We start from the raw sequence: 15,120 nt of genomic DNA, 5'->3' as shown, positions 1-15,120 counted from the left end.
GCGTCCCCTGGTGTTACATACTTGTTATGGCGCCCCCTGGTGTTACATACTTGTTATGGCGCCCCCTGGTGTTACATAGTCGTTATGGCGCCCCTTGGTGTTACATACTTGTTACGGCGCCCCCTGGTGTTACATACTTGTTATGGCGCCCCCTGGTGTTACATACTTGTTTGGGCCCCCTGGTGTTACATACTTGTTATGGCGCCCCCTGGTGTTACATACTTGTTATGGCGCCCCCTGGTGTTACATAGTCGTTATGGCGCCCCCTGGTGTTACACACTTGTTATGGCACCCCCTGGTGTTACATACTTGTTACGGCGCCCCCTGGTGTTACATACTTGTTACGGCACCCCCTGTTGTTACATATTTGCTGTTGGGCCCCCAGGTGTTACATACTTGTTATGGCGCCCCCTGGTGTTACATAGTCGTTATGGCGCTCCCTGGTGTTACATACTTGTTATGGCGCCCCCTGGTGTTACATACTTGTTATGGCGCCCCCTGGTGTTACATACTTGTTATGGCGCCCCCTGGTGTTACATAGTCGTTATGGCGCCCCCTGGTGTTACATACTTGTTATGGTGCCCCCCTGGTGTTACACAGTCGTTATGGTGCTCCCTGGTGTTACATGCTTGTTATGGCTCCCCCTGGTGTTACATACTTGTTATGGTGCCCCCTGGTGTTACATACTTGTTATGGTGCCCCCTGGTGTTACATACTTGTTATGGCGCCCCCTGGCGTTACATACTTGTTATGGCGCCCCCTGGTGTTACATACTGGTTATGGCGCCTCCTGGTGTTACATGCTTGTTATGGTGCCCCCTGGTGTTACATACTTGTTATGGCACCCCCTGGTGTTACATACTTGTTATAGCACCCCCTGGTGTTTCACACTTGTTATGGCGCCTCCTGGTGTTACATACTTGTTATGGCGCCCCCTGGTGTTACATACTTGTTATGGCGCCCCCTGGTGTTACATACTTGTTATGGCGCCCCCCTGGTGTTACATAGTCGTTATGGCGCCCCCTGGTGTTACATACTTGTTACAGCTCCCCTGGTGTTATATACTTGTTATGGCGCCCCCCTGGTGTTACATTGTCGTTATGGTGCCCCCTGGTGTTACATACTTGTTACAGCTCCCCTGGTGTTATATACTTGTTATGGCGCCCCCCTGGTGTTACATAGTCGTTATGGTGCCCCCTGGTGTTACATACTTGTTATGGCGCCCCCTGGTATTACATCCTTGTTACGGCGCCCCCTGGTATTACATACTTGTTATGGCGCCCCCTGGTGTTACACACTTGTTATGGTGCCCCCTGGTGTTATATACTTGCTATGGTGCCCCCTGGTGTTATATACTTGTTACGGCGCCTTATGGTTTCTATACTTGTTATTGCACCCCCTGGTATTACATCCTTGTTACGGCGCCCCCTGGTATTACAATACTTGTTATGGCGCCCCCTGGTGTTACACACTTGTTATGGTGCCCCCTGGTGTTATATACTTGCTATGGTGCCCCCTGGTGTTATATACTTGTTATGGCGCCCCCTGGTGTTACATACTTGTAATGAAGCCCCTTGGTGTTACATACTTGTTATGGCGCCTCCTGATGTTCTCTTCATTTTCTCTCAATAGTCATTATAATGTTTCCGTGAGCAGATTCTTTTCCCAATCCCACCCATGCACTGGATCTGAGCGTTGGGACTGATCTGTGCCGTGGTCTCACCTGACTGGGGCCGTGTTGCGGTTTATTGCACAGGTGGTCGGGTGCGCCCATATACAAAGGGGACCACATTTTTATTATCAGTGGAGTCCAAGTGGTTGGAGTCCGCCGATCGTACAGCATATCCTTACGATACCAATCTACAATGAGTCAACCATTAAAGAGGCTAAATAAGCTTTTTTTTTTTTTTTAGCAAATCACCACTGTGGTGCACGGACAGCGCCTGGTGTTGCAGCTTGGCCTAATTTAACATGAACACTTCAATCCCTGCCAAAGTCTATGAATGACAGCGGTGCATTTTCTGAAATAAAAAGGGAGACCCCTTTTGCCTTAACCTCACACAACCCCTTTAAGTTGCTAATCTTTCATTCTCACTGCTGGTCATGTGCAGATTTGTAACCAATTAGACACTACCTATAATAATAGTATAATAACCATTCATACCATGGAGGGCACTGATAATGGAGACCCTGGGAGAATCCAATGCGAACCGTGCACCAACACTGACACCCTGTGGCCAGATGAGGTATTACAGGCAAGAATTACAGCCATAGATTTCTGGAGCCACATTACATAAGAGAAACAGCTGAGGAGCCTTCACCTGACACAATGACAGCCACAGCTCCCCCATAACAGCCACAGCTCCCCCACAACAGCCACAGCTCCCCCACAACAGCCACAGCTCCCCCACAACAGCCACAGCTCCCCCACAACAGCCACAGCTCCCCCACAACAGCCACAGCTCCCCCACAACAGCCACAGCTCCCCCACAACAGCCACAGCTCCCCCACAACAGCCACAGCTCCCCCACAACAGCCACAGCTCCCCCACAACAGCCACAGCTCCCCCACAACAGCCACAGCTCCCCCACAACAGCCACAGCTCCCCCACAACAGCCACAGCTCCCCCACAACAGCCACAGCTCCCCCACAACAGCCACAGCTCCCCCACAACAGCCACAGCACCCCCACAACAGCCACAGCACCCCCATAACAGCCACTGCTCCCCCACAACAGCCACAGCTCCCCCACAACAGCCACAGCTCCCCCACAACAGCCACAGCTCCCCCACAACAGCCACAGCACCCCCATAACAGTCACAGCATCCCCATAACAGCCACAACCCCCCATAACAGCCACAACCCCCCATAATAGCCACAACCCCCCATAATAGCCACAACCCCCCATAACAGCCACAACCCCCCATAACAGCCACAACCCCCCATAACAGCCACAGCTCGCCCATAACAGGCACTGCTCCCCCATAACAGGCACTGCTCCCCCATAACAGGCACTGCTCCCCCATAACAGGCACTGCTCCCCCATAACAGGCACTGCTCCCCCATAACAGCCACAGCTCGCCCATAACAGCCACTGTTCCCACAAACCTGTGCTCTCATGCTGGCTGTGAATACAATCACACTGTGCGGCCAGAGATGCAGTTAAAGGATAACTAATCAGAATGGAGCAGAAGTAGTGTCCTGTGTACTGCTGCCGTATACTGTGCCCTGTATTGTGCCGTATACTGTGCTGTATACTGTGCCCTGTACTGTGCTGTATACTGTGTCCTGTACTGTGCTGTATACTGTGCCCTGTACTGTGCTGTATACTGTGCCCTGTACTGTGCTGCATACTGTGCCCTGTACTGTGCTGCATACTGTGCCCTGTACTGTGCTGCATACTGTGCCCTGTACTGTGCTGCATACTGTGCCCTGTACTGTGCTGCATACTGTGCCCTGTACTGTGCTGCATACTCTGCTCTGTACTGTGCTGTATACTCTGCTCTGTACTGTGCTGTATACTGTGCCCTGTACAGTGCCGCATACTGTGCCCTGTACTGTGCCGTATATTGTGCCCTGTACTGTGCCGTATACTGTGCCCTGTACTGTGCCGTATATTGTGCCCTGTACTGTGCCGTATACTGTGCCATATACTGTGCAGTATACTGTGCCATATACTGTGCAGTATACTGTGCCATATACTGTGCAGTATACTGTGCCATATACTGTGCAGTATACTGTGCAGTATACTGTGCAGTATACTGTGCCGTATACTGTGCCGTATACTGTGCCGTATATTATGCCCTGTACTGTGCTGTATACTGTGCCCTGTACTGTGCCGTATACTGTGCCATATACTGTGCCGTATACTGTGCCGTATACTGTGCCGTATACTGTGCCCTCTGTATTGTGCCATATACTGTGCCCTGTACTGTGCCGTATATTGTGCCCTGTACTGTGCCGTATATTGTGCCCTGTACAGTGCTATATACTGTGCCCTGTACTGTGCTGTATACTGTACCGTATATTGTGCCGTATATTGTGCCCTGTACTGTGCCGTATACTATGCCCTGTACTGTGCCGTATATTGTGCCCTGTACTGTTCCGTATACTGTGCCCTGTACTGTGCCGTATACTGTGCCCTGTACTGTGCAGTATACTGTACCCTGTACTGTGCCGTATATTGTGCCCTGTACTGTGCCGTATATTGTGCCCTGTACTGTGCCGTATATTGTGCCCTGTACTGTGTCGTATACTGTGCCCTGTACTGTGCCCTGTACTGTGCCCTGTACTGTGCCGTATATTGTGCCCTGTACTGTGCCGTATATTGTGCCCTGTACTGTGCCGTATATTGTGCCCTGTACTGTGCTATATCCTGTGCCCTGTACTGTGCCGTATATTGTGTCGTATACTGTGCCCTGTACTGTGCGGTATATTGTGCCCTGTACTGTGCTGTATACTGTGCCGTATATTGTGCCCTGTACTGTGCCGTATATTGTGCCCTGTACTGTGCCGTATACTATGCCCTGTACTGTGCCGTATATTGTGCCCTGTACTGTGCCGTATACTGTGCCCTGTACTGTGCTGTATACTGTGCCCTGTACTGTGCCATATATTGTGCCCTGTACTGTGCCGTATATTGTGCCCTGTACTGTGCTGTATATTGTGCCCTGTACTGTGCCGTATACTGTGCCGTATACTGTGTCCTGTACTGTGCTGTATATTGTGCCCTGTACTGTGCCGTATATTGTGCCCTGTACTGTGCTATATACTGTGCCCTGTACTGTGCCGTATATTGTGTCGTATACTGTGCCCTGTACTGTGCGGTATATTGTGCCCTGTACTGTGCTGTATACTGTGCCGTATATTGTGCCCTGTACTGTGCCGTATACTGTGCCCTGTACTGTGCTGTATACTGTGCCCTGTACTGTGCCATATATTGTGCCCTGTACTGTGCCGTATATTGTGCCCTGTACTGTGCCCTGTACTGTGCCGTATACTGTGCCCTGTACTGTGCCCTGTACTGTGCTGTACATTGTGCCCTGTACTGTGCTGTATACTGTGCCCTATACTGTGCCCTGTACTGTGCCGTATACTGTGCCCTGTACTGTGCCGTATATTGTGCCCTGTACTGTGCTGTATATTGTGCCCTGTACTGTGCTGTATATTGTGCCCTGTACTGTGCCGTATATTGTGCCGTATACTGTGCCATATACTGTGCCCTGCACTGTGCTGTATACTGTGCCATATACTGTGCTATATACTGTGCTATATACTGTGCCGTATACTGTGCCCTATATTGTGCCCTGTACTGTGCCGTATATTGTGCCCTGTACTGTGCCGTATATTGTGCCCTGTACTGTGCCGTATATTGTGCCCTGTACTGTGCTGTATACTGTGCCCTGTACTGTGCCGTATATTGTGCCCTGTACTGTGCCCTGTAGTGTGCCGTATATTGTGCCCTGTACTGTGCTGTATACTGTGCCCTGTACTGTGCCATATATTGTGCCCTGTACTGTGCCGTATATTGTGCCCTGTACTGTGCCGTATATTGTGCCCTGTACGGTGCCGTATACTGTGCCCTGTACTGTGCCGTATATTGTGCCCTGTACTGTGCTGTACATTGTGCCCTGTACTGTGCTGTATACTGTGCCCTGTACTGTGCCGTATACTGTGCCGTATATTGTGCCCTGTACTGTGCTGTATATTGTGCCCTGTACTGTGCTGTATACTGTGCCCTGTACTGTGCCGTATATTGTGCCGTATACTGTGCCATATACTGTGCCCTGCACTGTGCTGTATACTGTGCCATATACTGTGCTATATACTGTGCCGTATACTGTGCCCTGTATTGTGCCGTATACTGTGCCCTATATTGTGCCCTGTACTGTGCCGTATACTGTGCCGTATATTGTGCCCTGTACTGTGCCGTATATTGTGCCCTGTACTGTGCCGTATATTGTGCCCTGTACTGTGCCGTATATTGTGCCCTGTACTGTGCCGTATATTGTGCCCTGTACTGTGCCGTATATTGTGCCCTGTACTGTGCTGTATACTGTGCCCTGTACTGTGCCGTATACTGTGCCCTGTACTGTGCCGTATATTGTGCCCTGTACTGTGCCCTGTAGTGTGCCGTATATTGTGCCCTGTACTGTGCCGTATATTGTGCCTTGTACTGTGCCCTGTAGTGTGCCGTATATTGTGCCCTGTACTGTGCCCTGTACTGTGCCGTATATTGTGCCTTGTACTGTGCCGTATAGTGTGCCCTGTACTGTGCCGTATACTGTGTCCTGTACTGTGCCGTATATTGTGCCCTGTACTGTGCCGTATATTGTGCCCTGTACTGTGCCGTATATTGTGCCCTGTACTGTGCCGTATACTGTGCCCTGTACTGTGCCGTATATTGTGTCGTATACTGTGCCCTGTACTGTGCGGTATATTGTGCCCTGTACTCTGCTGTATACTGTGCCGTATATTGTGCCCTGTACTGTGCCCTGTACTGTGCCGTATACTGTGCCCTGTACTGTGCTGTATACTGTGCCCTGTACTGTGCCATATATTGTGCCCTGTACTGTGCCATATATTGTGCCCTGTACTGTGCCGTATATTGTGCCCTGTACTGTGCCGTATACTGTGCCCTGTACTGTGCCGTATACTGTGCCCTGTACTGTGCTGTACATTGTGCCCTGTACTGTGTTGTATACTGTGCCCTATACTGTGCCCTGTACTGTGCCGTATACTGTGCCCTGTACTGTGCCGTATATTGTGCCCTGTACTGTGCTGTATATTGTGCCCTGTACTGTGCTGTATATTGTGCCCTGTACTGTGCCGTATATTGTGCCGTATACTGTGCCATATACTGTGCCCTGCACTGTGCTGTATACTGTGCCATATACTGTGCTATATACTGTGCTATACACTGTGCCGTATACTGTGCCCTACATTGTGCCCTGTACTGTGCCGTATATTGTGCCCTGTACTGTGCCGTATATTGTGCCCTGTACTGTGCCGTATATTGTGCCCTGTACTGTGCTGTATACTGTGCCCTGTACTGTGCCGTATATTGTGCCCTGTACTGTGCCCTGTAGTGTGCCGTATATTGTGCCCTGTACTGTGCTGTATACTGTGCCCTGTACTGTGCCGTATATTGTGCCTTGTACTGTGCCGTATATTGTGCCCTGTACTGTGCCGTATATTGTGCCCTGTACTGTGCCGTATATTGTGCCCTGTACTGTGCTGTATACTGTGCCCTGTACTGTGCCCTGTACTGTGCCGTATATTGTGCCCTGTACTGTGCCCTGTACTGTGCCGTATATTGTGCCCTGTACTGTGCTGTATACTGTGCCCTGTACTGTGCCGTATATTGTGCCCTGTACTGTGCCGTATATTGTGCCCTGTACTGTGCTGTATATTGTGCCCTGTACTGTGCCGTATACTGTGCCCTGTACTGTGCCGTATATTGTGCCCTGTACTGTGCCGTATATTGTGCCGTATACTGTGCCCTGTACTGTGCCGTATATTGTGCCCTGTACTGTGCCGTATATTGTGCCCTGTACTGTGCCGTATATTGTGCCCTGTACTGTGCCCTGTACTGTGCCGTATACTGTGCCCTGTACTGTGCCGTATACTGTGCCCTGTACTGTGCCGTATACTGTGCTCTGTACTGTGCCGTATACTGTGCTCTGTACTGTGCCGTATACTGTGCTCTGTACTGTGCCGTATACTGTGCTCTGTACTGTGCCGTATACTGTGCTCTGTACTGTGCGCTGTACCTAATTACTATTTTCCAGTAATATTACTGGGAGCAGAGCGCTGGGGACACTGGCAGATACTTATAGAGCGCTCGCCAACTGGGGGACAGGTCGGACAGCAAAGAGGTGGCAAAACCTGGTGGCAACCAGAAGAATTGTGAGAGCAGCTCTGGGTGTGAGTGGAGAAGAGACAGAACTAATTGCAGAGCAGCAAGATATTCACACCTCCTCCCCCAACCCCCCCCCCCCCCTTCCCCATCACAGACATAGGGGGGGTCAGTATGGATTTAAAGAATGGGAGAAGTTCACAACATAACCACTAGATGGCAGGCATGTGCAACACATGAGCAGCTTCACTACAATGACAGCAGAAGGGTAAGGTGCACTTCCACCTATAACCCCGGCCAATGGGGAACAGGGAGAACAATGCACTGTGCCACCCAGAATGCACCAGGGTGACGGTGCGCACTCACCTGTCGGGCGGTCAGCAGGTAGACGGGTGTCAGAGAGGGGACGGAGCAGAGATCACAATCCAGACCGAGCCAGAGCAAGATCTGTGTCAGCACCTCCAGCCGCTGGGGATTGCTGAGCTTCAGAGCGTCAAAGGTCTCCATACTGTGATCCTGGAGATCCTGCGGAGCGACCTCCAGCCGCACCTGTGCCAAACACAGAGGGAAACATGGAGGAAGACAGGCAAAATGGGGGCTCCATACAGGAAAGAGAACCAGTGCGTGTACACAGTGACTGCACCAGCAGAATAGTGAGTGCAGCTCTGGGGTATAATACAGGATGTAACTCAGGATCAGTAATGTAATGTATGTACACAGTGACTGCACCAGCAGAATAGTGAGTGCAGCTCTGGAGTATAATACAGGATGTAACTCAGGATCAGTAATGTAATGTATGTACACAGTGACTGCACCAGCAGAATAGTGAGTGCAGCTCTGGGGTATAATACAAGATGTAACTCAGGATCAGTAATGTAATGTCTGTACACAGTGACTGCACCAGCAGAATAGTGAGTGCAGCTCTGGGGTATAATACAGCACCAGCAGAATAGTGAGTGCAGCTCTGGGGTATAATACAGGATGTAACTCAGGATCAGTAATGTAATGTATGTACACAGTGACTGCACCAGCAGAATAGTGAGTGCAGCTCTGGAGTATAATACAGGATGTAACTCAGGATCAGTAATGTAATGTATGTACACAGTGACTGCACCAGCAGAATAGTGAGTGCAGCTCTGGGGTATAATACAAGATGTAACTCAGGATCAGTAATGTAATGTCTGTACACAGTGACTGCACCAGCAGAATAGTGAGTGCAGCTCTGGAGTATAATACAGGAGGTAACTCAGGATCAGTAATGTAATGTATGTACACAGTGACTGCACCAGCAGAATAGTGAGTGCAGCTCTGGGGTATAATACAGGAGGTAACTCAGGATCACTAATGTATGTACACAGTGACTGCACCAGCACAATAGTGAGTGCAGCTCTGGGGTATAATACAGGATGTAACTCAGGATCAGTAATGTAATGTATGTACACAGTGACTGCACCAGCAGAATAGTGAGTGCAGCTCTGGGGTATAATACAGGATGTAACTCAGGATCAGTAATGTAATGTATGTACACAGTGACTGCACCAGCAGAATAGTGAGTGCAGCTCTGGGGTATAATACAGGATGTAACTCAGGATCAGTAATGTAATGTATGTACACAGTGACTGCACCAGCAGAATAGTGAGTGCAGCTCTGGGGTATAATACAAGATGTAACTCAGGATCAGTAATGTAATGTCTGTACACAGTGACTGCACCAGCAGAATAGTGAGTGCAGCTCTGGAGTATAATACAGGAGGTAACTCAGGATCAGTAATGTAATGTATGTACACAGTGACTGCACCAGCAGAATAGTGAGTGCAGCTCTGGGGTATAATACAGGAGGTAACTCAGGATCACTAATGTATGTACACAGTGACTGCACCAGCACAATAGTGAGTGCAGCTCTGGGGTATAATACAGGATGTAACTCAGGATCAGTAATGTAATGTATGTACACAGTGACTGCACCAGCAGAATAGTGAGTGCAGCTCTGGGGTATAATACAGGATGTAACTCAGGATCAGTAATGTAATGTATGTACACAGTGACTGCACCAGCAGAATAGTGAGTGCATCTCTGGGGTATAATACAGGATGTAACTCAGGATCAGTAATGTATGTACATAGTGACTGCAGCAGCAGAATAGTGAGTGCAGCTCTGGAGTATAATACAGGATGTAACTCAGGGTCAGTAATGTAATGTATGTGCACAGTGACTGCACCAGCAGGATAGTGGGTGCAGCTCTGCTCAGCTGCTACTCACTGTGCTGATTGTGGGTGCGGTCGCTGCTGAACCTGCAGTGTGCTCCTGAGCTCCTGGGAACCACCACCTCTCCGCCCGGGGACCTGCTCTCTCTCTTACCCAGGGAGTGAGTGGGTTTCCTGGGATGAATGAGGGGGCCAAGTCCCAGGCTTCTGCTTCCCGGACCAGGCTGGCGGGGGGCAGAAAGAACCAGCAACCAGCCTGCACATCAGAAGATTCGTGGGTGAGACGCTCCACCAGGAGTCGCAGCAATGTGGCTCCTACTCCCCCCAGGTCTGCAGAGTCCCAGAGAAGCCGCAAGGCTTCCATGGAGGAGAAGCTTGCTAGCGTGCAGGATGACGGCCCTTCCGGAGGAAAGCTGAGTGCTCACGGAGGTGAGGCCGACCTCACTGAGGAGGGTTGGGCGCTGCAGAGACCCCGGGAGTCTGTGTCCACCTATGCCTCCCGGGTCATGAGCCACCTTTGTGAGTATGAAGAGGCAAGCATGAGATTGAGAAGGCTCCGGGAGGAGCTGCGCTGCACAAGCGCAAAAGCTGCAGGCGCCTCCAGACCCAGGAAGACGCAATTCCAGGCGGAGGTAAAGAGGCTGAAGCTTGAAATTAATGACCTGGAGGTAAGAAAAGCGTTTATCCAAGAAAAAAGTGGACCATTTAAAGAAAAATTGCAAAATGAAGACCGATTTAGAGAAATGGCTGATAACAGAGAGCAAAGGCAGATAGGGCTGCAGCCTGAGTACCAGGTGGATGATGATGATGAGGAGGAGGATGATGACCAGCAGAAAGCCCCACCTGGCAGCCTGCTTAGTCACTCACAGGCCACGTGCAGCGAGCTCCCTGCTGGACAGGCGACAATGACATCTCGTCGCAGTTCTGCTGGCTCTGGGGAGGACAGTGACATCGACCAGGGAGGGGCACTAATGGCAGAGATCAAGCTCCTGGAGTCCCCAGTGTGCCTTCAGAACTTCCATCTTGGTGATGATTTGCCAGAGGAGGCACCTGGGGGCCGGAAAAAAAAGGTGAAGAAGATCAAACCTAAGCTGCAGGAAGCGGTAAGCTATGTGTATGCCCCCCTCCCTGTACCCCCTGAGTCGGCTGCAGGGTCAGCTCGCTGTATAAGCCCCGTTGCCCAGCCCAGCCCGGGTTCTGCTGTGGATCCGGTGCAAAGGCGCGGGGAGACTACAAAGCAATGTAGTGAGGCGCAGAGCTCCGTTTCTGCTTGTAGTAGCAGGGACGTAGCAGCAGGTGCATCAGCCGAGAGGCTGGACAGTGAGGGCGGCCCGGCGGCGGGCGAAAAATCAGGCCACGATACTGTGGTGCGCTCCCCAGTGGGAGGGGGGAGCAGCCCGGTGTCAGGGGCAGCTCCGGTAGCCTCGGTGCCCCTGAATGCTGTTGCCGCTGATCACTTAGTTGAGAAGCGGCGGCAGTGTGAGGGGGTTACCGGGGCAGGGCGTTCCGGTCCTCCCACCAAAGTCCTGTTCTGTGTTGGCGCCGCTGGTCAACAAGATCCTGATGCTAAGGATCAGCGGTGCCTCACAGCAGCTAAAGATCAACGGCGCCTGGTAGCAACCATGAAGCAGCGGAAAATATCAACTGATGATGCGGAGGGCACACATAAAACCAGGGGTGAGGTCACCTCCAGTTCTGTGGAGGAGACTCAGCCCCTTGTGCCTGATGATGCGGAGGCCAAAATGTCACCCCCTGTTGTCACTGGTCCAGCAGGAGTGAATGTGGTGGTGGGTATGGATGAGGAAAAGTCTTTGTCTAGTGGTGTGGTTGCTGGTTTGGTAGAGGGTGAGGGGGTTATGGAGGTGGGTAATGGTGATGCTGTTGGTGTGGATGTGGTCACTGGTCCGGTTGCCCCCCCGGTGGTGGCAGCACCTGTCAGGAGTTTTGCCGCTGTCACCTCCGGGGGAAATAGGGCGTCCTCCTCGTCTCTGGGCTCTGGGGACGGCATGTTGCAACGGCGTCTCCTGGAGGCTCTAAAAAAGGGAGAGAGATCATTAATGGTAGAGGGTCGAGAGGTTGATCTATCCTTCTGGATAGAGAGGCATGGCCTCGGGGCCTTCCGAGAGCAAAGAGGGGGGGATACAGTGTGGTCCCTCCCAACAGCCGGGCCGGGTAGTGTGCGTAGGAATGTGGTCCGTCTTCGGTGGAGGGGCAGTGATGCGTGTCCTCCAAGGTCGAAGGTTGTGGAGCTCCTGCTGAGGATGGGCTTCAAGGCGATTGACATCTACGCCTTGATACATCCCTATTCCACACCTGAGTTTGATGTCAGCTTTGTTCGGCCGGAGGGGCTTGAACTTTTCTGGTCGAACTATGAGTTGGCAAAAAATGAGCCCGGCTGGCGAGACTTTGCCGTTCAGGCGGTGTCTCGCCAAAATCAAGTCAAGAAAGTGACCGTGATGACATGTAACGAGTCGCTTTCTTGTTATGACATCATGACGTGGCTTGGCCGGTATGGAGAGGTAGTGGAGATGCCAAAGAAAAACCGTGACGAGTTTGGTATCTGGTCAGGGGCCTGGACGTTTATGGTAAAACTTAAGCGTTCAGGTGGTACGGTTGCCCACATACCATCATCTGCCTTCCTGGGTAGGGATCGTATCCTGGTCTTCTACCAGGGGCAACCGAAGCTCTGTCACAAGTGCGGCGACCCCACACACTTCAGCGCAAACTGCACTGTGCAGAAGTGTGCATTGTGTGGGGATGTCGGCCATCTTGCTGCATCTTGTGTGGAGATTAGGTGCCACCTGTGTGGTGAGTTAGGTCACCCATTCAGCCGTTGTCCTCGCTCCTTCGCTAACGCAGTCGTGACCCCGGTGGGAGAAAGCCGTGAGGCTGATTCTGCTGGGGAAGGGACTAGCAAGGGTGAGGGAGCTGAGGGACCAAGGAAGAAAAGCAATAAAAAGACGCCTGCCCAGCTAAGGCGTCTAGACAAGCGCAGACAGGATAGGGAGCTGGGCGAGCCTCGGGCTACTGGGGCGGCCCCTGTCCTGGATGCCAGTCTTGCTGCTGAGGCCCCAAGGGATGATGAGTTGGATGAGGAGGTCAGGAGGATCCACAGGGAGGAGAGTGCCACTGCCTCAGAGTCCTCCCATTATGAAAGTATGGATGAGGATAATAGGCAGTGGCTAGAGGACAAGCGTAAGCTCGGCACCAAAAAGAAGAGAAAGAAGGGAGATAAAAAATCTTCTCTCACTCTGACCAAGGTACCTAAGGAAGGAAAGACCGACTCCCCTCTGGTTGGTCTTTCTAACCGGTTCCAAGCCCTTGAAAACATCTCTTCCTCTGAGGAGGAAGCTGAGGGTGAGGTTCTGGCTTCGGCGGGGCTCACAGGGGGCGCCGAGTCTCCTCCTTCTGGGAACGTAAGATCCTTGGAGGGAGGGACTGGCCCAGAGTCCGGAGACGAGGACGAAAAAAATAAAAAACGCGTGGAAATGGATACCTCCATGTCATTAAAGAGGGGGAAGGATTCCTCCTCTGAGGCAGAGGATAAGGGGAGTGGGAAAAAGAAAGCCATCTAACTCAATCACCAATGATGGCGGAACCCACTCCGTTGACGCTGGCGTCCATTAATGTCGCCAGCATAAAGTCAAATACAGCTAGATTTGCGGCCTTTGATTTTCTCAGCCGGGTTGAAGCTGACATTTTCTTTTTGCAAGAGACCAGGCTGCCAAACATGGCAGATGTGTTTAAAGCTAAGAGGGAGTGGAGACTAGGGCCCTCCTATTGGTCTCTTGCGGCCGAGCCGTATAGCGGAGTGGCGGTCCTTTTTACCGCACCGGTGGAATACCGACGGGTTATTGAGTTAGAAATGGGGAGGTGCCTGATCTTAGATGTCCTCATGAAGGGACAAGAGCTCCGGCTCATTAACATCTATGGTCCCCAATCTAAGTGGGACCGGAAGTGTCTCTTTATGAGGATCAAGCCCTACCTTTTTACAAGTCGGCAGGTTGTCTTTGGAGGGGACTTCAATGCTGTCACGAGGCCCCGAGATAGAGGAGGTTCCAGAGACAAGCTGACTTATGATAGCGTCGCCCTTAATAGTATAGCTAGTGAGGCTCGCCTGGTGGATGTCCACATTCGGCACACCCCAGGCCACGAGGGGTTCACCTATCATAGAGGTAACTGTAGGTCCAGAATAGATAGGTTTTATTTAAAGGAGGAAGCTGTCTCTTCAGCAGTGTCTGTTGTTGAGGTGGAGTTCTCCGACCACTGTTTAATTTTGTTTTCTCTGAATGTTACAGAGACCCTCCGGGTGGGAAGAGGCTTTTGGAGGCTCAATTCGTCTCTCTTGGAAGAAGCGGAGATAAGACAGTCCTTTGAGGATTTTCTTCAGAGCCAGGTACCCTTACTGGATCTTTGTAGTAGTAGGTCAGAGTGGTGGGAGATGTTCAAGGAAAGGGTGGCGAGATTCTTCCGCCAGCTCTCGAGCCTCAGGAGTCTGAGCAGGTACCGCCTGTATCAGGGTCTGAGGAGGAAACTCGAGCATCTTGTCTCAACTGGAGGTAGCCGCGAGGAGATCTCCAGAGTGAAATCTTTGCTTATGAGGTGTCAGTACGATAGACACGCATCTTTGGTTTTTGAGAGGGATTACGGGAAGTACTGCTCGCCCGACCCTTACAGAAACTGCAAGATGTCAGTGAATAGTAAAGTGGTTACAGGACTGGTCGACACTACGGGGTCCCTGAGGCGATCCAGATCAGGGATCCTGGAGGTTGTCAGATCCTTCTACTCGCACCTCTTGGGGAAGAGGGATCTTGATTGGGATGAGATGTCGGCTTTCCTGGCAGAAGCTGTCCCCGAACCAGGGGTAGACCCCTCTCTTGACGTTTTGACAGAAATGATCAGGGAAGAGGAAGTTCAGTTGGCGATTGAAGGGCTTGCCCCCAAAAAATCACCTGGTCTAGATGGCTTAACATCTGAATTCTATAAGACCTTTAAGGACGTTTTGGTTCCCCTCTTGACTGAGGTATTCAATGAGTGTCTTTCCTCGGGCACTCTGCCGAA

General features: G+C 51.4%; 1 protein-coding gene across 2 annotated transcripts in view; it reads right to left on the bottom strand.

The window, feature by feature from the left end:
• The window catches only part of HLCS (holocarboxylase synthetase), a 160,564-nt gene that overhangs the window by 127,403 nt on the left and 18,041 nt on the right, over positions 1 to 15,120 (bottom strand). For both annotated transcript variants that reach the window (XM_077293885.1, XM_077293886.1), the window contains one exon: positions 8,223 to 8,405. In XM_077293885.1, coding sequence (XP_077150000.1) covers positions 8,223 to 8,405 — 183 coding nt within the window. The remainder of the gene's footprint in view (positions 1 to 8,222; positions 8,406 to 15,120) is intronic.

Source organism: Ranitomeya variabilis, chromosome 3 (assembly GCF_051348905.1).
Source record: "Ranitomeya variabilis isolate aRanVar5 chromosome 3, aRanVar5.hap1, whole genome shotgun sequence".
NCBI classification, from domain to species: Eukaryota; Metazoa; Chordata; class Amphibia; order Anura; family Dendrobatidae; genus Ranitomeya; species Ranitomeya variabilis.
This window is presented reverse-complemented; position numbering and strand designations above follow the sequence as displayed.